A 24,427-nucleotide genomic window follows, 5' to 3' on the forward strand; every position below is an offset into this window, starting at 1 on the left:
TATTGAGTAGACAAGCTAAGTTAGAAAAGAGTACTGACTTATTAGTGAGAACAGCATTGCTTTCCATTTTAGTCCAGAACGCCGAAAACCATCACTGTAGAAATACATGGAAATACACAGGTGTATGAATTGCTGTGTATTTTGGACTTCGACAATGTCAGAAAAAGGATGTCTGTAAGTTCTGTACAAATTCTTTATTTCTGTTGTGGTGTACATGAAATTTTGTTGTAGAATGGGTCAAACTTTCCACCAGGCTTGAATGGTAAAAATGAACTCTGATACGTAATGTACAGACAATAAATCTTATGCAAGGAATATTTTAAATTGATCTGTATAATATTCATAATTGTTAGAGCATGATTTCCATTGTCCTCTTGTGTATTTTTAATAAGTACTCATTTAATAAACCATATGTATTTAAGGCATTGTTAATTGTTTTTAATTGTTGAGGACTGGTGTATGTAAATATGTATGGGTGGATGGATGGATGGATGGATATGGATGGATGGACATGCATCTGATGGCATGTCAGTACAATAAAGGCTATGTGGTGCCAATTAAAGTCAAGTTTTAGAAATGTAAATATGAAGAATTGTATAAATAAATTTTAGGATAGCACTGATGTAAAAAACTGACCTGATTCCTGCACTGTTATTCAGGTAATTGTAAGGGATCCAAATGGTAAGATCCAGCTTCTGTGTAAAGGCGCTGACACTGTTATCAATGAGAGGCTGCACCCTTCCAGCGCTGACCTCAAGGAACTGACCAATCACCATCTGAATGTAAGAACAAGAACCTCTTGCATAAATGGGGTCTTGAAAGTTCAGAAGTAATAAACTTTCTTCTCTTGCTTCTACTTTCCATGTTCCAGTCTGATTGTCAGTGTAATTCAAAGGTGTTAGTATATCAGATTTAAAAAATGCGAGGCATTTCTGATCATTTTTTTTTAGTAATTCATTTGCTGGTTGGTGGGGAAAATAATGTTACTGCAGCAGAAATAGAACTTGCCTTTTGTGTGACAGATCATGTTTGATAGCTTTATCTGTTTGCCTTAAAGATATCTGATGAGAAAGTTCATCTTTGAGGAGAGATACAAGTTACACCTATCCCTCGATAACTTGTACCTAGATAACTTGCGCATATCTCCTTATAATGTAGGACTTGTATACCTTTTTTTCTTCTTCTAGAAAATAGAAAGAATTGGACCTTATTTATTCAACATGAACAAAATTTCATAAAAACTGTAAATGAAACTTGGATGTAACAAAAATCGCAGTGAGTGCCCAGTAAATTTGAATTCAACAAAAAACATTCAAAACTTGTATTAAGAAGTCAAATATTATGTTAAGTTTTCTTTACAAATTTTTTCCAGCAAACTGTAAATAACAGCATTCAAGAATGTTTCCATTTATAAGATTATCATTAATACCTTCTGATAGCAGCACTTCAAGAAATAAATACCAATTAGATAAGTTTTATCAGGTGAAATTCATGTTTTAGTTCTGTCTTTTAATTTGGTTTAAGTGTAATCATCATAAATGCATTTGTGCCTTCTTGTATTCAGACATGTAAAGTGTCAGTCTACTGTCACAGATATGTCCTTGAGTAGTTTCTGATTTAGATCATTTTTTTTATAGTTAGCAGGCATGGTCGTTTGTCAGGTCAACTCATTTCAAGTGACTAATTCCACACTGCTTTAAATGTTACTGTGTATGTAATGTTATTAAATTGTCTAAGATTAATAAGTGGTTTATCCTACTTTTTCACAAATATCATCAATAATAGCAAGGTAAGCAAATGGAGAACTGTGTATGAAAAGCTTTGTTTTGCAGAGACAGTTAACATAGGAGATACGAGTTCCAAAGTTTGTAGTGAACGTAAAATTTCTGAATTGGCAATCTGAGATTTGCTCAGTGATGAGCAGAAATTTCTCTATTACTTGCAGTTTAATCATAGCATCAGTATTTTGCAGTATAGAACAGTTTTTACAAAGGTTTTGTTGTTGATGATTCTTGTTTCAAGAATTAAATGTGTCCCAATTTAAAAAAAAGGAAATCTTATTTTGTTCTGAATCAAGAATAAAACTTTAATATCTAAAGATTCACATGCAAAAAGCAGTGATGTAATAAATGGTGTTGGAACTGCTTGGAGTAATGTTTTGAATGTTCTTTCAAAAGCTGGTTATCTTGAATAAAAAAGATAATTTATCCAGAAAAGTTAAAAACTTTTCATTGTCGTTGTCCAGTCAGCATGGCATCCCCATCTTAATTTTTCAGAGGTAACTGCAGTTTGTTTTTGTTTTTACCCTGATGTGCAGGAGGTATCAAGGGAGAGGTCACATCCTTTTCATTACAGTCATATTCAGTATTTAAATACTTCTCTGTAAAATCACTTGAAGTTTTGATTTATATGTAGACATACAAAGCTTTTTTCAAGTCCCATTCATCACTGGACTGTCACACAAGCCAATAGGCTTTTGATCTGAGTGAGTTGAGCATCTGGTTAATCCAGATACTGCTTGAAGTGTGAACAGTTGTTTCTAAGCCAGATGTATACAAAAGTCCACCCTCATTTTCATTGTCCTGTGTAAGGTGACAGTTAGTGAAAATTAATGTTTTGTTAAGGTGCTCAAGAGATCAGTAATTTTTTTTTAAGACTCTGACAGTTTAATTTACAGAATGGATTAAAGTAAGCACTTTTGTGTGGATCATGAATTTGGTAGAGAATAGCATATATATATATGTATATATATATATATATATATATATATATATATATATATATATATATATATATATATATATATATATATATATATATATATATATAATGATTTTGTTGAATAGTACACATGACGAGCTGTTGATATAATAATAATAATAATAATAATAATAATAATAGCTTATTAATGTTATTTGATGCATGGTAATTGAACATAAACTAATTTTGAAAGGTGAACCTGTATACAGAGATCACTTGTGTTAAAATGCCAGTTTTCTTTTCCCATGGGTGGCTGCTATTGACAGGTTGACTAAATGCTGAATGTGTGACTGTTCAATTTTAAATTGGAAAATTGACATACATAATTCATTAACATGAATTGCACCATCAGTTTCATGGAGTCTTTTATTGCTTATCTATATATTCAGTTATATATATATTATTATATACTAAGTATATATATATATATATATATATATATATATATATATATATATATATATATATATATATATATATATATACTTTGTTAAGTTAACATTGTTAGAATTGTGCAGTATTTTTCCATAGTACACACATTCATACTGCATGACACACATCTAAAAATAGTGTCATGTGTTACAAACTACTTTGTAAACAAACCATGTACGCTCATGTAGTAGACGTTTAGCTTTTGGTTGATTAGATTTGTGAATGAATTAAACAAGATGATGAAGTTAATGACGTGGATGAGTTCACTGAGTCACAAACAAAATGTTCAAAGAATGAATGTAATATTTGCAATGTCATCAACAAACGTGAGAGACACAGTAATTGAAAATACCATTCTGATCATTCATACAGTTATTTAGGAGAAAGATAACTTTTTGCAAATAGAATGGTTCACACTATAACCATTGCTCTCTTGGGTCTTTAAAAATGGTGTAGAAAGCATATTGAAGCCAAGGGCTGTCACATTTGTATCAGAGATGTGCCATTTTACAAGTCGGTTAAAACACTAAATTTGAAGAACAAATGTAACTAAAATTTTAGGTAGGAAACTAAGAGCATCAGAGCCAATAAGCTAGCAATAGAAGCCATACAGGTCATGTACTAAGCTGGGGTTTCTCCAATGGAGGACATGCAAATGACAGGGCATAAACATATGTTTTCTTTAACTGGTAATAAGAATGGCAATCAAATATACTTAAATGTATGCATCTTGAACTTAGACACTGCAGAGTTGTACTGTAATTTTGAATATATTTCCAACTGAAATCACATTCTCCTTACTGCATTTAAAATGAAATGAATGCATTATTCCATAGCATCTTTTTTAAAGTTTCAATTAAAAGGATTAATGTGTTTTACACATTATGATTCAAAACCATCAGTGACAGAATAGAAACAGATGTGCTTTTGATTCAGTGCAAGTCCACTGCTCAAATCACATGTATTTACTACAGAACTAACTCGGCTGTAAAAAAAAATCCAATCCATCACAAGCATACAAGTAAAATTGAGATGGATCAAAAGTAAAACAAAATCCATCCATTCCAGACCAACTAGAAAATTTGTTTTGTGTGTATTCGTTCACAACATAACTCAAAATTTGAATTTTAAATAGACCAAAACAAGAATTGTACCTAATGTCATCTATGTGATGAAGTTCAAGGGTCACTGGGCAATGCTATCAGCACATTTATGTTATTGTGTATTGATTAATCTGTGGTTGTGTGTTTATTTTGGAATATGGCATAAATTCAGTTACTTTGTTTCTTGTAGTGTGATCTCTTTATTATCAAGCCTTAGGTAGAGAAACAAAATTAGTATATAATAAAAGGTTACTCCATTTATATGGGAAAATGTGAACTCTTTTTTTTACTAATATGCATCTGAAGGTCGTGCAGTATTACTCAGAAAAATGCATTCATATTTCCCTAACAAATGCAGTAACATGTATGCATATATATATATATATATATATATATATATATATATATATATATATATATATATATATATATATATATATATATATATATAGTTAATAGATTACATTTGAATTTCCATTATATCACCTATTATCTGAACAGTAAATTCATGCTGTTGGAGCAGAAAATGAGGACAAAAATATTTCTTGATAAATTTCTTTCAGGAGTTTGCTCAGGAAGGATTGAGAACCCTAAATCTTGCTTTTAAGGATATAGCTGAAAATGAATGGGAAGCTTGGCAGGTTAAGCACCACGAGGCTAGGTATATTCCATAATTTTTCTCTCCCATAAAATATAAATGGAAGTATGGGTCTATTGCTTTTTAAGGAATGCAGAGGAAGTATGTGTCTTATGACTTTTAATGAATGCAGAGGCAATGAGATGTATTAATTGTCAGGATATGAATCAAAATCACAGAGTTAGAGAAAACCATTTCTCAGAATCAGTGTTTTTTTTATAGTCACTCATATTTCTGCTATTGGAAGATATGCTTTGGCTTCATCACATCTTAAATAATTGTACATATTTAATTTGCATGGGTTTACATTTTCCGTTTCCATGCTTCCTGCTTGGTGGTGATTAGTAAGATTGATTTTCTAACCACTTTTGCTTTCTGGACACTGAAGAGTTTGTTTTTTTCTAACCACTTGTGCTTTCTGGGCACTGAAAAGGTTATTTTTCCCTGGATTAATATTCAGATTTTTTTTTATAAATTAAGTTGCATTTAGTTGAAAACATTGAGCAGGAGAACATGAACACATTGAATGAAAATCCTTATTAAAAGAGATGGGAAAAAAACCAAATTAAAATTATATTCTTAATGAAAATGACCATAGTGTAAAGCATAGGTTCTCAAACCACGAGTTAGTGGTCTTGCTGTTTGTGATGTATTAGCCAGACATATAATACTTGGAAGTGGGATGTAGTTGCAAAGAGTTGGAGAACCATTCATATAAAAGCAACACTTATGGCCATACATATATTTGGATCTTTATTTTATTACATACATGGCTGATCTGGCATATGATACAGATGTTCAGTTCTCTGATTCTTTATCACATGCCCAGCTTGGAACTACTTTTAGGATCTGAAATATTCAGTAATAGTCCACTTATAATATACTGGGAATATTTATTGCCAGTCATTTTAAATTGTTAAAAAATGCCAAGACTTGTTTGTGATTTTAAGTAATCCAATCATATTGGGTGAAAATGGCAGGTTACTAAATTATTTACTCCTTTCCTAGCTATAGTACTCATCAGTCAGTCATACTTTATTGGACAGGTATCATAAATGGCTGATCATTCCATTCTGGAACAGGGGTAGTATGATAAAGACTGATCGTTCCAGAACAACTGTTGACTTATTATTTAACATGCAAACTTTTTCCTTATTAAAATGCAAAACAAAATGTGTTGTCCTTTCTCATTAGAATGCCTGCATCATAGTCTTTTGGGAATCTTACATTTGGTCTAATGAATCCAACATTCAGCTTCAAACCAGTTTACTTTATTTTGTCTCTTTGGCTATTAAATGAACTCGTATACTCCAAATCCTTTATGAATATTCCCGTTCACATATTTCCAAGAAGACTTTTTTAACACCCACACAATCAACTGTCATAACAACAAAAGCAGTACAGAAGGACATGTTTCACTATTGCCAAATATTAGGAAACCTTTTAAACAACAGTTGAATTAAATGCTCATTAATTGTCAAAAACTGTATCATTAAAAGTTAAAGTAAATGTATAATATGATGTCGGTGAATACTTTTTACTTTCATTCTGTATATGTATTACTACGATTTGATGTTTATCGTATATGTCGACCGAGTGATGACATTACGTAAATTTAGCTAGGAAAAAAGTAAATAATTCATATCCATATCAAATAAATCAAAATTTTTTTGCTTTATATTATCATTCAAACAAAAACAAATCATAATTCATGTGTGTAAATCAATATATATGCCAAGAACATGTAAATACAGATGTATTTCAGTTTTTCAGTGTATTTCGGTGTCTCTAGTAATCCAAAAATGGCTGCTTTTGCTTTTAGGGATAATGGGGAGTACTGTATTTGGCGGCCTATAAATCACTGCAGAGGATAAGTTAAATGAGCAAATTTGGTACATTTTCCAACCTTCATCCATATATAAGTCGATGCTGAGTATAAGATGAGACCAGATCAATACCTCGGCTTTGTCTTTTTCACTTTGTTCCACACATCATCGCAAATTTTGTCTTATCTGTAACTCAATAACCTTTCAGGTCTGGATCATTAAAACTAAAAGTACCTAATTTGTTTCACATGAAGTATTTTAAATGTATTATGTACTTTTAGCTACATTGACCTGAAAATTTATTGAGTTATGGTTAGCCACATTTCCCTATTGGTTGCCGCACTAATCCGATCTCGTCTGCCTAAACTTGACCTTAAAAATGTGTTAGCTTTTGAAAACCTGACTACAACTGTAGCATATTTTTATGTATATTTGATTTAATTTAATTGTTTGTTTGTTTTAATTTTTATTTATTTATTATATTACATGTAATTTGATTTACTGGAATTTGACATTTTCCAGAAATTAGTTTGACCTGACTGTTTTTTTATATACACCTAATATTAGAACTCTGTATCTTAATGCTGACCTATTTCCTGACCTTGCTTCAGAATCAGTAAACAACTTTTTTTTGTCTTTTTTTTATATTCATTTTTAGTGTTGGATTTATTAGTGAAATCGAGGCTGTACTTGGAGTACATGGTGTTAAGCAAGTAAAACTTATATCTTGTTCTGGAAATTGATCACGTGACCCTCATACGGGAATCTGTTTTGCATCTTAAATTAGTGTATAACCTTTTTCTATTGAGAATTAAGTCAGTCTGGCTTTTAACACTTAGACATCAAGGTGTATCTTTTGTTGTGATCAGATTGAGTTGAAATTCTAATTCATGGAATTATTAATTCTTTTCCCAGGGAATATTTAAGTGCTCATACAGAATTCTTGGACAAAGACATTTATTGAAATTTTATTCTGAATTCAAACACCAGAACGTTATTTTCTGTGGTTCAATAAAGAACTGTTGACATTTCAGTGCTATACTGACTACAGTAGATGTCATTGCCTTCCATTTCGGATTTTCATTGGGACTAGAACTAAAATTTATTAGAACATTTTATTACTAGGACTTCTAATTTTGAATTTTTGTATTATTCTTGGATTACTTTTGGATTTTATTCTTCAAAATGTAAGTTCTTTTCTTCATTTTTAACTTGTTTTTCTAGGGAAAGACATTATTTGTTAAATTTTACAAAGCCTGTTGTCTTTACATTTTTCTTGTTACTGTTTATGAGAGCTGAATATGTAACAGTATTTAATTAGCATGTAAATATTTCTACAAAGCCAGGTTATTCTTGGACAATGGAAGTGATAACTAAAACTAGAAGAAATTGCTTACCTAGTGGTATTAATTGATAATGGAATATGGTACTTTTGTATATGAGTATGATCACAGTCATCATGTAAGTGAACAATACAGATTACCATACAATTATCAATTGTCAAGACTCTCTCTCTCTCTCTCTCTCTCTCTCTCTCTCTCATATAATGGGGCATAATTTTTATTTGATCATGAGGTGCAATAAGAAAATTGTGATGGAATATCTGTCTTTGTCATGGTTATTCGTCTTCTGACATCAATTCTAATACACCTTTATAAAATTTAAACAATGTATATTACAAACAACGTATATTACTAATGCATGCTGCTTTAGCACAATTACATCCGATGGAAGTTAATTTATAATACTGATGGTCATGTAATTGTTTAAAATCCTTCTCATTGTGGGGACCTAAATTTTTTCATACATGATCTCTTCCCCAAAATGAAATATGTTTTTACACATTATTTTTCGTACTTTTGGAGAATATTTTCTATACAAAAAATTACGTGACATATGATAAAGTGATTTGGATGACAAAATCCATATACATGTTGATTCGGAGCATAAGACGAAGCTAAGATTTTCTGGTAAAAATGTATTGTTTTATAGGGCAGCAAATATGGTAGTATAAATAGTAGCGATCAGTTTTGAGCCATTTTATGGAATCTAGCGCCAAGAAATTAGAGTTAGTTGAGCTAACAACACTTGTTTGGAAAGAATGTTTGACAGTTAAGTTTTGAGATGAAGATAGTGTACATGGTGACACCAAATATAAGAGAGAGGGTGAAAACTTTGTTAGTGAAGTATTGTATTGAATTTTTCAAAATCTAGAAAAAGTTGGAAAGATGCAGGAAATCATGTCAAGATAAACATAATTAAGGGACATTTATTGCAGCTGCAGCATTTGAATTTGAAATGAATTTGCTAATTGTCATAAAGTTTTGAATTCTGGGTGCAATAACCTTAAACAAAAAGTTATAAGAAATCATAGAACAAAATGTAGTGAACCCATGGATCTCATTCCTAGCAACAGCAAAGATGACACAGAGGAGACATTCCAGAATGTAAATGATCTAAAATTCCAAACTTAACTAAAATCCATTTCAGCTTTAGAGTTTCAAAAATAATGTCTGCAGAATACTAAATATTTTTTAAGGAGCAAGTTTAAGTGGAAGAACTTTCAAGTTGTCTATTAATATTACTGAGGAATTAAATTTGTTTAGTATTCTGACAATAAAACTGACAAACAATTGCAACTTAAAGGTAGACATATCACACAGAGCAGCAGCTGTTTTGACATTGATGCAGATTTAGAAGAATTACATCTTGTTACAGTGTTGTTGAGACTTTTTCATTACTGGGGCATACACAGGAAATGTATGTTTCCTTACATTACTGGGACATACACAGGGAAAAGTATGTTTCCTTACATTACCAGGGCATACACAGGGAAGTTATGTTTCCTTACATTACTGGGGCATACACAGGGAAATGTATGTTTCCTTACATTACTGGGGCATACACAGGGAAAAGTATGTTTCCTTACATTACTGGGGCATACACAGGGAAGTGTATGTTTCGTTACATTACTGGGGCATACGCAGGGAAATGTGTTTCTTTACATTGCTGGGGCATACACAGGGAAATGTATCTTTCCTTACATTACTGAGGCATAAACAAGGAAATGTATATTTCCTTACATTTTACATTCTTGCAACTGTTCAAAAGTAGAAAATGAAGAGAAGAAAAAAGAATAATATTGTTTAGAATTTTCTTGTCAAAAAATATCAAATGAATATTAAAAATCTAGTCCACATGTTACAAAAAGATAGAATCTTTGTTTTCTTAAAAATATATGCCTAAATTATGACCTTTAGGTTGAATGCATCAATAATTTCTTGTGTTAAATGGAAATGAAGAAATAGAGCGTTTGAAAGTATTGTAAATAAATCAGCTTTCTGTTTAAAATTGAATGTATTTAATTACTGTTAGTCTTTGAAATTTGCCCAGAAATTCACTGGAAGCAGCATGTGTGTATTCCATAACAAAGTAAGAACAAGGGTCACATACTGGTCCAAAACCTGTCTTCCATTTGTGAAATAAGGAAAAAATCCATTTGAGAAATAACTGCAGTTTAAATCCATTAATATGTCCCAAACCACATTTCTAAAAATTCAAGAGAAAATAACCGTATCTCCAATAGACAGACCAATGACACAACTGCATAGTATATATCTAGCCTAGCCGCAGATACTTACGTGGGCTTTTCAGAGGGTTGAAAAATATCTTTCATAAAATGTCAAATGCCTAATTCATTTTTCTAAAAGTATACATTAACGCAATTTAAAAGAATGTGAATAAAAAGACAATATGTAATAAATATAAAACCATGTAAGTTCCAAGCCGGGGAAAGAATTCAGCCTGATGGCCTGGTCATTCCTATGCCATATCAAATTTGTTTTTTCCCCATGTAGAATACAACACACATGCAGTTTTGTCTATTTAGCAGTATATACTGTATTTCAGCATCTCTCTGGAGAATCGAGATGAGAAATTAAGCGCTTTATATGAGGAGATAGAAAAGAACTTGAATCTGATAGGAGCCACTGCCATTGAGGACAAGCTTCAAGATGGGGTCCCAGAAACTATTGCCAACTTGGCTCTGGCTGGGATCAAAATATGGGTTCTTACTGGAGACAAGCAGGGTAATTATTAGTAGGAAAATCACAATTTACTATGTATTTGATTCCTATTGAATGTTCACTAGCCTACAAAAAGTTTAGACCCAGAAGAATTTTTGTTATACTTTAACTTCTGGAGAGAATTTGTTCACAGTGATGTCACTTAAGTTGTGTGACCAATAGTAACCTTCTTCAGCTGCTACATCTACCTGTTTGTTGTTTATGTCTGTGTAACAGAATGTGGCCTACACTGCCTAGTTTTGGAGCAGGAATTTTCACAGGTATAAGGAAATGCTAAACACATAGTTTTAGAGTGTTTGATGTTTTATTTGAATTTAAATTTAACCCTGAAATTTTAATAATAGACTGAATATTTAGTACCCTAATTTTTTGAATACTAATTAAATCGCAGTGTTCCATCCTGTAAAGATTAAATATTACACTCTCATGTGGAAAAAAGAAAGAATATACAAAGGCTAAACAGATAAGCAACAGTTAACAAACACTTAAATTACAAAAAGAATATTGCAAATTCCATTTACATATAGAAAACAGGAGTATGGCATTATATTATCATTACAACTGGGTGGCCAAGTGATCTAAACTGCTTGCCTTTACCAATCACTGCCATCTGACCTGTGTCTTTGTGGGTTTCAAGTCTCGGGCTCAGTCAGTGTGGGTATATGAGAAAGCTTAAAGGTAGTTTCCCGTGTGTCAGTGGTTCTTACAGATATTTACCTGACTCTTCATCAACCAGTTACATTGGTGACCATGTATAGGCTATCATACATGGAAAAATATCATTAAACGTAAAACAACAATGACAACAACAGCACTTCATGATAGGCAAGTACCAAAACAAACATCAAATATTCAATCTCTGTCGAATATATCTCTGTTTACAAAAACTTTGATATTTCCTGATTTTAAGAAATAATATTCAGCTGCTGATCTAAGCATCATGTGACCATTCATTATAAAATAATTTGATGAATTACTTGAGTATGATATAATTATAAATTATAGTTATCCAATTTATGGAATTGGGGAAGCTTTATGTTGCTAGCTGCAGCATGCTTCTGTCTTCTTATGGCCTTTATTTTTGATACAGGAAAACCTGATACTGTTACTATTTTCAGACAGATTGCAACTTTATCTTGAATAGCAATCATATGATGTGACATTATGGTCATTTTCTTCAATGCCTATAGTTTTTATTAGGTGCTATTTCCTGAAGGTGGTGCTGTGAAAAATAGTTCAAAATGGCCAATCTTCACTGTAGGCATTGAAACGTTAGTCTATAAAGAATGTGCACAAGCTTCCAAATGCACACATATGCAGAATGTATTGTGGCCTGTATATGCACTAATATTGAAATGCCATAGTGGTGTCCAAAAGTGCCTAGGCAAGGTAAATATTAAGAATAAAAGTTAAAAAAATGAAGCAAATAAAAGAAGAAGCAGAAATTTTGGACATGGATAGAGCATTGCTAATACACTTGCTTTGCACCTATGCAGTTCAGTTTCAATTTCCAATACAGCTTTGTGGTCACATGACTACTCATCCAAGGGCAGTGGTTTTCTTTGGGTACTTTAGTTGACTACTTCAGGTACCTCCTTGTAACCTGTGCCTTCAGGAGCGCTTACTGTATGTTCCTAGAACTTTTTGTTGTACAATAAATTTCAACCAAGGAAGATTTATTGAAAACAAATGTTCTCTCCATTCAGAGACGGCCGTCAACATTGGCTACTCTTGCCAGCTTCTGACAGATGATATGGAGGAAGTGTTTATCATTGATGCAGAGGAATTTAAGGATGTTGAGATCCAGATGAAGAATGCTGTAAAGCAGATCAACGAGTCCAAGAAGACAGTGAATCATCAAGAGGCAGGGGTCCATGTCGCTAATGGGTCAGTCACATTCTCCAAAGAGAATGATAATGTCAGCCTTGAAGGAGGTCAGGAAACTTTTGCACTAGTCATCAATGGACACAGTTTGGTTAGTATCTAGAATTACGGGGTCTCTTGTTCTTTCCCTCTTTCTTCTCTTCCGACATCTCTCACTCTGTTTTGTATTATTTTATCTTCACTTATAAAAATGGGCAGACATTTTTGGTCTCATAAATAACATACAACATGGATAGTAATATTACCATAGTGCCGATCTGAAATTCTTTTTATTGCAACTTCTAAACAGAAAGTTACATTGACGTGAGTTTTACCAAAAGACATTGATGTTGGCCGCCACACAGTGGCCATCTTGAAAATCTTGTTATTACGGCTTCTCCTTAATGGATTAATGTATCAGCATGTGGTGTTGACTAAATGACTTGTGATCATCTGCTTGGTCCTAATGATAATGGGGCCAATCGTACATCCATTATGGAAAATCTTGTTTATAGCTACTCCTCCTTAATGGATCAGCATGAGGTTTTGTGTAAAATACTTCAGTAAGATTAACACTTGATCCTAAATATAATGTTGCTGATCTGACATCCAATATGCCACAGCAGCCATCTAGAAAATCTTTTCATCACTACTTCTCCTAAACGGAAATCCATATAAAAAATTGACATGGGTTTTTACCAGAAGACTTTTTATCGTATCTGCTTGGTCCGAAATGAAGATGGTGCTGATCTGGGTCTGATATGGCTGCCACAGTGGCCAACTTGAAAATCTTATTATTACTTCAGAATGAATGATCATATCATCATGGGGTTGTCATCAGAAGAGTTCTTGTGAAGTTTACTTGGTCCTAAATGAAAACGACTAACCTGCAATATGGCCACGATGGTGGCCATCTTGAAAATATTGTTATCTCTACCCCAAAATGGGTGGCTATATCGTCATGGGATTTTCACCAGTACACTTCTTATGATACCTAGTTGGTCCTAAATGACAATGGGGCCAGTTGTACATCCAATATGGCTGCCATGATGGCCATTGTGAAAATCTTGTTGTCTCTGCATAATCATTATGACATGGGTTTTTGACCAAAAGACTTCTCATGATGCAGACCGATCTGGTGGCCTAGTGGTTAGAGCATCCACCTCAGATGCAGGAGGGTGCAGGTTCTAACCCTGGTTTAGTCATACCAAAGGCATATAAAAATGGTACTCACAGCTGCCTCACTTGGCATTCAGCATTAAGAGGTTAGTGCTAGGACTGGTCGACCTGATGTCAGGATCATGTGACTGGGTGGGACATGATGCTACATGTATGTGGCATGATGCCCCAGTCCTAGACATCACTTTAAAACTGTCACACTGCAGACACTATAGGGATATGACTGAAAAATTGTTAAAGCTACATTAAAAATCCAAATCACACTCACACACTCATACACAGCTTCATCTTGTCAGCTAATACTGGAGTTTTTATGCCAGAAATTCATTAAATCTAAGTTTTAAAAAATCCAAATCCCAAACTTCTAATAATGTATACTTTCTCCTAAATAAAACTGGTGCCAACATGGATCATATATGTTCACCTTTCCAGTTAATGAAAATCTTGTTATCACTGAAGAATATCAGTTATGATTTCAGCACTCAGCAGTGAAAAGAAAGAAATAGACTTATCTTGAATTCAGGGAAATTCTTTTTGTGCAGTAGAGCATTAGTTCCTTCAAGGGACTCTTGTTTTAATATTCTGCACATTAAGTTAGGTCATTTTTAACTAGTCTAAGAAATGAGCCTCACCAGGTTTAATACTGTCCTTGCAAGCTTTAGGCATCCTTCATGGATATGGTAAGCTTGGGTGGAAGACAACATTTGCTTTGAGAAGGCATTGATGTAATTAAATATCAAAATCATACTCCAGTAACAAGTTAATATACAATTAGAATCTTGTTGAAACATAGTAAATATCAAAGACAAATTGATGTGCATGTTTAGCAAATAAAACACTAATCAGGGATGGTTAATTGTGTTAAGCAGTACAGAAAACTCTTGACCACACTATAAGGTGATCTTTTCCATTTTGATATCTCATCCTTTATGTTATGTTGTATTTGGATGTTGACTTTTATTTTTTGTGATTTTTTTCAGGTTCATTGTCTGACACCAGACTTGGAGTTTCTTTTGCTGGAGTTGGGTTGCTCATGTAAAGCTGTTATTTGTTGTCGGGTAACTCCCCTCCAAAAGGCACTTGTCGTTGATTTAATAAAAAGAAACAAGAAGTCCATTACACTTGCAATTGGTGATGGTGCCAATGATGTTAGCATGATAAAGAGTAAGTAAAGCTTGATAAACATTAAATTGCTTGACAGCAATAAGAAAAGTCCTATTTCAGAGTTTAGTCTTATTTTAGCAGTGAATAGAAGGTAGAAGAATACTCGTAAATAACTATGAATAAAATGGAAAACACTTTTTTTCACTTAAATAATGAAATACAGGAGCACATGAATGCATTAAATATTTACATGTCCTTTAGCTTGATTGTAAGGTAAATAAGTAAAGTCAGAACATGAAATGGCCTTAATAAACCAAGCTAAGCTTGTCAACAAACACAAAAAAATGTTGCTACCTGTATGTAATGCGATTGATGCAAGTTGCTTTTGCTGGTTTATGTTCAGAAATGCAAAAGGCTTGCAGGGAGATGACCTAAAAATATTTTTCCAATACAGTTATTGGTCTTTATTATTTGAAGGTTCTAAAACAATGTAAAAAGGCATTAGACTGCCTAGCAGTAACTTTGCAAATGACATAATAGGCAATAATAAAAAAAATAATAGCGTTAGGGTCCATATGGGCCTCAGCAATAAAGTGACATCCAGGGTCACATGACACTTGTGAGAATATTCTGACCTACATCAGGGTAGCTCTGCTAATTCAAATATACTTGTAATGTGTCCAGTGTATTGTTCCTGTAGGTTTAATGTAAACTCAGTCACCTTTTCTTATCATATGTACTTGCTTATAAGTCAAGTTCAGTCAGATCTGCCATCACACAGTTTGCTGGCAGATCTGGGTATCTGCAGTTTGTTAGGAGGAATCAGTTGAACAAACTAATAAGATCAGATTTGCCTGTGCCTTATGCAATGGCAGATCATTGTCTCTGTTGTTTGCAGTTGGAGTCAAATAATAAGCAAGTATATACAGTATGTGTTTGAATACCTGCTACAATTCTGTTTTCTCAGTAAAGAGTTTAAAAACTCAGGATGTAGGAAGTAGCTCAGATTTTGAAAATGTCTGATTCAGGGTAAAACCTATGTAAAACCCATAGTACATGTAATAAAACTAGTTTGATCATCTCTCTCTCTGCATCCCACACCCCCATCCTCTGTTTTTTTAAAAATGCCCTACCATCACATTAGTTCCATACACAAATCACCAGTTGTTCTTTATGCCATATCATATTAGTGGAAGGAGTACATATATTCATTGTTACTCATGTCCGGTGGTATGTCCATACTTTACATGTTGGTGAATTTATTGCATTTAGGACATTTCAGGTACTGTGGTGGGGCATCCATGTTTGATGAGCACATTTTTTCTTCTAATTTTTACTTATTTACTTAGATTCAATATTAACATACGTTAATGTGAGAAATTTAAGCATGTAAATTATTTGAGTATTTTTTTAAAACACTGAATAGGACAATCTAAAGACATTTACTGCAAGTGACACTTGCATATTTTGGGTAAATGGTTTAATCTGACAGTACAAGATTTAAATTCCATGCTTACTTTTTAATAAAACCGATCCGTTTTTAAGATTCTAATCTAAGATGAAATTGCAGTGTTTTTTTATTAAGAAGATATTCAGTTGATTTTGCAATAATAAATAAATCTCTTAAAATATAGCATGCCCAAGCTAAAACTAACTCCTGAATTGTATGCCAAAACTTATTTCTGTCATTTGCATTAGCCAATGTCATGGCATGGCAAGTATCACTTTTAAGATGCCAATGTCAGCTGCATCAACTGAACTTGTTGAACGTAAGATTCAGGTACATCCATGGTTGCAGGTTAGACACTGCTTTCTGTTTAACCCTTTTTTGATTGATAAGCTTATAACAGTTGTTTTAAAAAAAAAGCTTTCAGTAATATGTTCAGGGGAAGATTAGGATTTTTAGACTTAATGTTACATGTGACCTATTTTGTACGAAAGGAAGACATTTTTTTTATTCCATTGCATGATGAAGTCAACATCTGAGACAGTGCATGATTATTCTGCCAACCATTTGTATTTAAGATATATTGACTTGAAAGGATGTATCTATTTACATAGATATTATGTACTTTTTTTCAATGTTGTAATTTAAAATAATGCTCTAGTATTCCAAGGTAAGAGAAATATTGAAAAATTTGCAAGATTGAAAACAGGTATTTTTCTGTTGAAATAAGAATCTCTTTTAGAGTTCTTATTTTGTTCTCAGTGTATTATAAATGATGACAATATGAGTTAATGTTCGATTAAATTTTAATTATTGATTTAATTGTCTTACCAGGTTTGACACATAATGGGCATGTCTTGTCTCTTTTCTGACGATGTAGGCATCAGCAGCCTCATTATCAGCATGGTGAAGATATTGTGTAAAATTTATGAAAGTCATTGAACATACATCTAGGCAAGATTGAGATGAATTGTTATGATTGTTTATCTTGCATGTTTTGCTTTTTTATTAGCTGCTCACATTGGTGTTGGCATCAGTGGCCAGGAGGGGATGCAAGCAGTTCTAGCAAGTGACTTCTCCATCAGTCAATTTCGATATTTGGAGAAGCTTCTTCTTGTTCATGGTCGCTGGTCCTATCTCAGGATGTGTAAATTTCTCAAGTACTTTTTCTACAAGAACTTTGCATTCACACTGTGTCATTTTTGGTTTGCCTTTTTCTGTGGATTTTCAGCACAGGTAAGAATTTTATTGTTAAGCATTTTTATATAGCTCTACTGGTTGTAGACCACAAGAGCTTATGGGATGGCCTGTTGTCCATTGTCTATCATCTATCATTCATCTTTCCATTTGCACAAGTTTGTTATCGCCACTCCTAAACTAATTTAGAGGATTGCCATGAAACTTTACACGCACATTCATCCCAAGATTCCACAATAGTCATCTTGAAAATCTTATCACCACTCCTTCTGAATGGATGGTCACATCAACATGGTGTTTTCACAGAAAGACTTTTTGTGATATCTAGTAGACACTGAATTAAATTGGTGCTGATCAGACATCTGGTATGGCCACCAGAGCAGGCAATCTTGCCAATCTTGTTGTCACTCTTTGATCTGAACAGAAAATCTTGTACATGAGCTTTTTACCAGTCTTCTTATGATGTCTAGTTGGTCCTCAATGAAAATGATTTCACTCTGAAATACAATATGGCCACACAGAGGCCATCTTGAGAATCTGGTTGGTCCTAAATGAAAAATGATGCTGATCTGGCATCCAAGATGGCTACTATTGATGCTACTTGTTCTGTATTACTGGTCATATTTTGTGGGGTTTCTCTGATGTCCAGTTGATCCTAAACAAAATATATTGCAAATCTTGTTATTGCAGATTAGCACAATGGGCTCACCCACTGCAGCCTTCAAACACATCTCACTAGCTGTTGTCAGTCAATTCATTAATATGTAAAATAGTGGTTTATACCTGACCTCGTTGCCTTTAATTGCTTTTAATTGCTGCTATTTAAACTGCACAGGGGATAGTTTACATCAGCTCCAATCACAACTGTTTATCATTTATTCATGCAATATGTAATGTGCATATACTGAAAATGGTGCTTTTTTTTGGTGGAGATTACTGAAAATTGTTTTCTCAAAACAAACTGTGTCAGGGGGTTTTGGAGTACAAAATCATATTTTTAGCATGACACGCCAAGATTAAATTTGATTAAAATCAGATTTCAGTTTCACATAGGACAGTGGCGATCTGATTTAGATTGCTCCGTATTATGGCAGGTATGTCAGCATCTTGAAAATACGTTTACACATTTCTTCAGCTTGATCAAAGTTTTGTCAAGCAAATTAATTTTTTTTTTGACAAGACCATTGAGCACCTGATTTAGAATACATGATGGACCTGATTTAAAATTAGAATGGCCCTGGGCATCAGGGTATCAGATTTTTTTAGCACTGCTGTTGAAACAGGTGGTCAAGAGAGTTTATAAAACAAACTCTTGAAGCTGGTGGTCAAGAGAGTTTACAAAACACACTCCTGAAGCTGTGGTCAAGAGAGTTTGCAAGACAAACTCTTGAAGCAGTTGGTCAAGAGAGTTTATAAAACAAATTCCTGAAGCCGATGGCCAAGAGAGTTTACAAAACAAGCTCTCGAAGCAGTTGGTCAAGAGAGATTACAAAACAAACTCTCAGTGCTGGTGGTCAAGAGAGTTTACAAAGTGAACTCAGGGCAGGCTGTCAAGAGAGTTTACAAAACAAATTCTCAAAGGAAACGGTTATAGAGTTTACAAAACAAGTCTTGAAGCAGGTGGTCAAAACAAATTACAAAACAAACTCTCCAGGATTTTATTCAAGGCCTATTTTTAATGCTAAAAGCAACAGCTAACTTGGACCATTGATAGATCTCAGCAGGCTCCACAGTTATATAGCCACATCAAAGTTCAAGATGAAACCATCATGGTCATTATGATTTTCCATCAAAAGGGTTAAATTATTGAGCTCTCTTGATCAGACATATGCATACTTTCATATCCCTATCCATCCAACTTGACTTGAGTTCCTTTGATATGCATATCAAGGAACATTTTTCATATTCCATTAGTCTCAATATTAAAAGGTCTTGCAACAAGTGTCCTGTATCTTCCTACATTCTCATATATTTTTATGGCAACACTACATCTTCCTATATTTTTTCCAACATTTCTAAATTTTCCTGTACTTCACAAGATATTGCTGAGCAAAGAATACAAAACTGGAAAGAAAAATGCAAGAGAAGTAGAATATTTGTGTGTTTTCAAAGCTAATAATGATATGTTCTTTAGTTTGCTTGCACTTATCTTCATGTCTTAACTTTCTGGTGTGGCACCCCAACCCAACCAGGCCACTTGAAAGCTCATGTTGTCGGATATTTCATAAATTAAAATTAAGAATGTGCTTGGATACCACTACTAAAAGGAAATAGCCATAATAACATATAACAACATAAGCTGTATCAGTACATATTTTGTTTAGAACTGTATAACACCTTTGAAAACTTGCCAGTAAAAGTCACATTGATCTACATGTTGGAATATTTTAGAACCTTGTGAATATTATAACTTTCCATCAAAGTTTTTTGCATCAGTTGTTTCCAACAAAGAAACCGTTCTGGTGGCCTAGTGGTTAGAGTGTCCGATCCCTGCCCGAGTCAAACCAAAGACTTACAAAAATGGTACTAACAGCTGCCTCGCTTGGCGCTCAGCATTAAGAGGTTAGTGTTAGGACTGGTTGGCCTGGTGTCAGAATAATGTGACTGGGTGGGACATCATGCTACATGTCTGCGGCATGATGCCTCAGTGCTAGATATCACTATAAGCTGCCGCATTGCAGACATCGTAGCGATATGACTGAAAAATTGTTAAAGCTACGTTAAAAATCCAAATCACATCACATCACATCACATCATATCACATCACATCACATCAGATAAAGAAAGGTTTACTTCATTTGAAGCATTTTAACATAAAGTAGTATGTGACAATAGTGGACTTGAACAAATTCTTTAATATGCCAATGGAAATTTTCATTAAAAATACTAATTCCATGCTATCATCAAGTCAGACCAAAGTTAAATTCAGAGTGTCAGGTAGTGAAGGTAAATGTTAACAGGGTGTTAGGCTAAGACTGTCAGGTGAAAGATCAGCACCATCAAGTGGAATAGCTAGATCATTGGTTCTAATCTAGACATTGCCAGCAGAAGATGTTGGATGCTCATGTCATGCTTCCTCCTATACCTATTCACATAACAATAATTTGATTGGTCAGCATATTCAGTGGAGAAATTGTTATGAAAATTACATTTCTTCAAAAATACTTTCTTGATCACATTACTAATAATCACTCCCACACCTCTCCACAATATGAGTATTTTCATTAATGTTTCACTCAAGCTTAAACTGATGAATATTGAGTATATGAATAGCCACCTATCAATGGAAAGGGGAGGTAATCTGGAAGGGTTTCTTCCCATTGTCTGTATGTTATTTAGATAAGAATGATGTAATTTTTTTGTAATCAAGAGATATTGAAGTCTGTTTCCTTAACGTTATTGTTATTCAGTAAGTATACTCTCAGAAACATGCGTTAGTATAACAAAATTACTTTCCTGAAGGTTCTCTGGCTTCTATGTTTCCAAGGCCCAATTACACAGTATGTGAGCAATCACAAGTGCTTGTTGTTATAATGATAATAATAATAATAATAATAATAATAATAATAATGACCTTATTTAAAGATGGTAACACAATTAGCTAAAAACTAATCTACCTTGAAGCCCTCATAGAAAGGAATTTATTTATTTTAGCTGCATCTCTGAAGCCACTGGATATATTGGGTTTGGAAGAAGGAAATAGAGTGGGCATTTCTAATCTCAACTGGCATACTATTCCAGAGCAGAGTTCCAGAGTATTGGAAACATTTTTTTAAATAACTCCTTATTTGGTTTGGGAATTTTATACTGTTTGGTAGACATGGATCGCAGGTGGGGAGTATTACCAGGTAGCCTATACTGGAATAGTGATTGTAAATATTCAGGGGCACTGTTATGAGATATCCTGTACATTAATTTGACTTTTCTCAATCAGATTTGGTCTTTAATAGGTAATATTTTTAACCTACCAGCAAATTTTCCTTGCTTTCTTTCTGGATTGATATTAGCCCAAATGCTCTTTTTTGAAGATGTTCCAGCTTTGCTATGTTTTTATCATTTGAATTACCCCATGCTGTATTACAGTAGTCTAAATAGGGTTGTATGTAACTGTTATAAAATAGTTTTATGTGCCTTTCAGGGATAAAATGTCTTATCCTACTGAGAAGCCATAAACTTGAATTGACTTTTTTACTGATATGTTTGATATGTTCAGTCCATGATAGGTTATTATCTTCCAGAACACCAAGTAGTCTATCATGACAGACCATTTGCATATTTTTATCCTTCCTTGTCAGACATAGTTCATCACTATCAAGAATTGTCCTTCTTTGCTGTGTTGAGATAAGTAATATTTTAGTTTTACCAGTATTTATTACCATGCCAGTTTTATGTGCACCATTTTAGTTTGATATATTCCAGTGAAGTAAGTAAAAAAAAAAGTTCAAATGTAGTCACAGCAAATTCATATTTTTTTTCTCATTTCAGACATTGTTTGACCCATACTTCATATCATTTTACAACCTGTTCTTCTCCTCATTACCTATCCTAGCATTGGGGATCTTCGATCAGGTAAGACTTAGATGGCAATACAAATATTTTGATTAGTGTTGGTATTTTAGTAAAGGAAACAAGTCTATAAAAATAAGGTAACAAGTTTATAAAAATAAGCAAAAAAATCTCCTGGATTTATATTTATTTTAATAACTTTGTACAAATATCCATGTTTTCACTTCATATTTTATGATGAGTAATAAGGATGCAAAGTTAAAATTTTAGCATCCCAGGAAAACTTGTAATAAGCTCCTGGCTGCTGCATTAGAGATTTTTTTATTGCTATGGGTCACTGAATCACAACATAATAACCACACCAGAGTTAAATGTTGGTTACATGCATTGCTCAGGTATATACTTGTACAGATTGGGCACAACTTAGAATACGAGTTGACAAAAGTGCATATGGCAGATAGAAGTCACTTTAGTTGATAATGCCATTATTATATATATGTCGATGTTTTAAGACAAAAGCTTTTTACACTTTTTACACTTTATTTTAAAATTTGGAAAATGGACTCCACACAAATACAGTATAAGAGTTTTCAGAATTACTTTTAAAGTGATAAGTTAATTTATGCAAGCCCTTGAAAATATTATAACAAGCCTTTGAAAAAGCGCTTGGTATGGTTCTGAGATTTTTGTATAAACCGTGTATTAACCAGGGTCCTCATGCTACTGATAATCAGGAAATTGTATGAACCATGTATCAGGTCAGGTCCTCATGCTGCCGGAAATCTAGCAGCAGGTGAAAGAATGGTTTATTCCCGACCAGGAAAAGCCCTTTAATTTTGCAAATATTGATCAGAGTCTGGTAAAAACGAAGAATTTTCAGGAATTTTCAGCCACCACTTGATGACAGACAAATATGTTAATTGGTTTTTAATTGAAGTGATTGTGAGTTATATTTATTGAGTTCTTTCCAGAATTTTCAGAGGATGGACATCTCTTGGGTCAGTTGAGGTACACTTACAATATAGATCATTTGGGTGCTTGCCATAAACATATTTGTTAGGTTCTATTTTACAGCTTCATAATTTGCATAAGGGTTTATTTTTAAAGAAAATGAATTTCCCATGTTTTCCTTACTGGCTATCCTGACTATTTAAAAAATACCTTGTGTATATAACTTGTAATTCCCTTTATTTTGGTGTATGATTCATGTGTGTAATTTGGTCATACGTGTCCATTATAAATAATATGGCATTCATTTATAATCTCCTATAGTTTTAATTTGTAATCTTAACTGTCACTTTCAGTTCTCAAAAATTATTATTTCCACATGACTCTGAAAGAGCTGTCATTAAGTTTAATTTTAAATATCCTGTCAACTTGATAAAAACTTGTCTCAAATCTGATTTATTTATAGGAGGAATGCAATAAATAACAACAGTCTTACATTATTGTCTTATGCATTTGGGTTAAGATGGGACTCATAGTGTTTTATCTGTATACTGCTTTTAATAATTTGATCAAAGTTTTTTTGGAAAGTATGGAAATTAAAAGAAATATTACTATAATGAGTACATCAAGCCTTTTATATTGCCCTGAATGGCTTGTGTAGGCATTATGTTTTTTGCCCCCATGTTGGTGAATGTAACGAAGTTTAGCAATTCATGATGTATGTAAACTAAGTCACAAAGTATGCAGTAACTGACAGAACACTGACATTTCATAAATTTAGACCATTCTTTAAAATCACGTCAAAGGAACATCGCAACTGAACAGGTGTCAGTTGTGTGGCATGATCAAAGGGACTCATCATGGGATTGAACAAGTATCAGGTTCAAGGCACAATCAAGGGATTGTCCAGTGGCAAAACGTAACAGTGCTGCTTTTACATGCTGAGGGATTAAGGTCTGATTTATCACATTAGCTGCTCAATCAAGGCATTGTGAACGAGGAAAACAAAACCTTTACAAGCTAAGGGATTAAGGTCAGAATTTTAAAAAAAAACATTTTAATGTTGTACTTGTAAGACAACTCCTGCTCTGCATTATAAAATTGTTTGTAAAAAATGTTTACATATAAGCGAGTATATATGGTAAAAGGAAATAAGTGGACATGTCATGGGTTCCTGGAAATTCTTTTTTCCCAGTAGAATACCAGTCCCTTTGGGGGACTCTTGTTTTTAAAAAAAATTATTTTATTTTGTGTCAACTAAGAATGCATTTATTTAAATTGCACTGTGATATACCATATATATCTGCTTATATGTTGAGTACAATTTGAAACAGCAGATA

At 33.3% G+C, this 24,427-nt stretch overlaps 1 protein-coding gene across 8 annotated transcripts in view; it reads left to right on the forward strand.

Annotated features, from left to right (window-relative positions):
• LOC149801712 (phospholipid-transporting ATPase ID-like) overlaps nucleotides 1–24,427 on the forward strand; it is a 246,481-nt gene that overhangs the window by 205,662 nt on the left and 16,392 nt on the right. For all 8 annotated transcript variants that reach the window (XM_089955994.1, XM_089955993.1, XM_089955997.1 and 5 more), the window contains exons 16-23: nucleotides 73–174; nucleotides 660–782; nucleotides 4,859–4,956; nucleotides 10,668–10,846; nucleotides 12,550–12,818; nucleotides 14,866–15,049; nucleotides 17,449–17,672; nucleotides 22,119–22,202. In XM_089955994.1, coding sequence (XP_089812120.1) covers nucleotides 73–174; nucleotides 660–782; nucleotides 4,859–4,956; nucleotides 10,668–10,846; nucleotides 12,550–12,818; nucleotides 14,866–15,049; nucleotides 17,449–17,672; nucleotides 22,119–22,202 — 1,263 coding nt within the window. The remainder of the gene's footprint in view (nucleotides 1–72; nucleotides 175–659; nucleotides 783–4,858; nucleotides 4,957–10,667; nucleotides 10,847–12,549; nucleotides 12,819–14,865; nucleotides 15,050–17,448; nucleotides 17,673–22,118; nucleotides 22,203–24,427) is intronic.

Source organism: Sinohyriopsis cumingii, chromosome 4 (assembly GCF_028554795.1).
Source record: "Sinohyriopsis cumingii isolate HCF-2022 chromosome 4, ASM2855479v2, whole genome shotgun sequence".
Taxonomy (NCBI): domain Eukaryota; kingdom Metazoa; phylum Mollusca; class Bivalvia; order Unionida; family Unionidae; genus Sinohyriopsis; species Sinohyriopsis cumingii.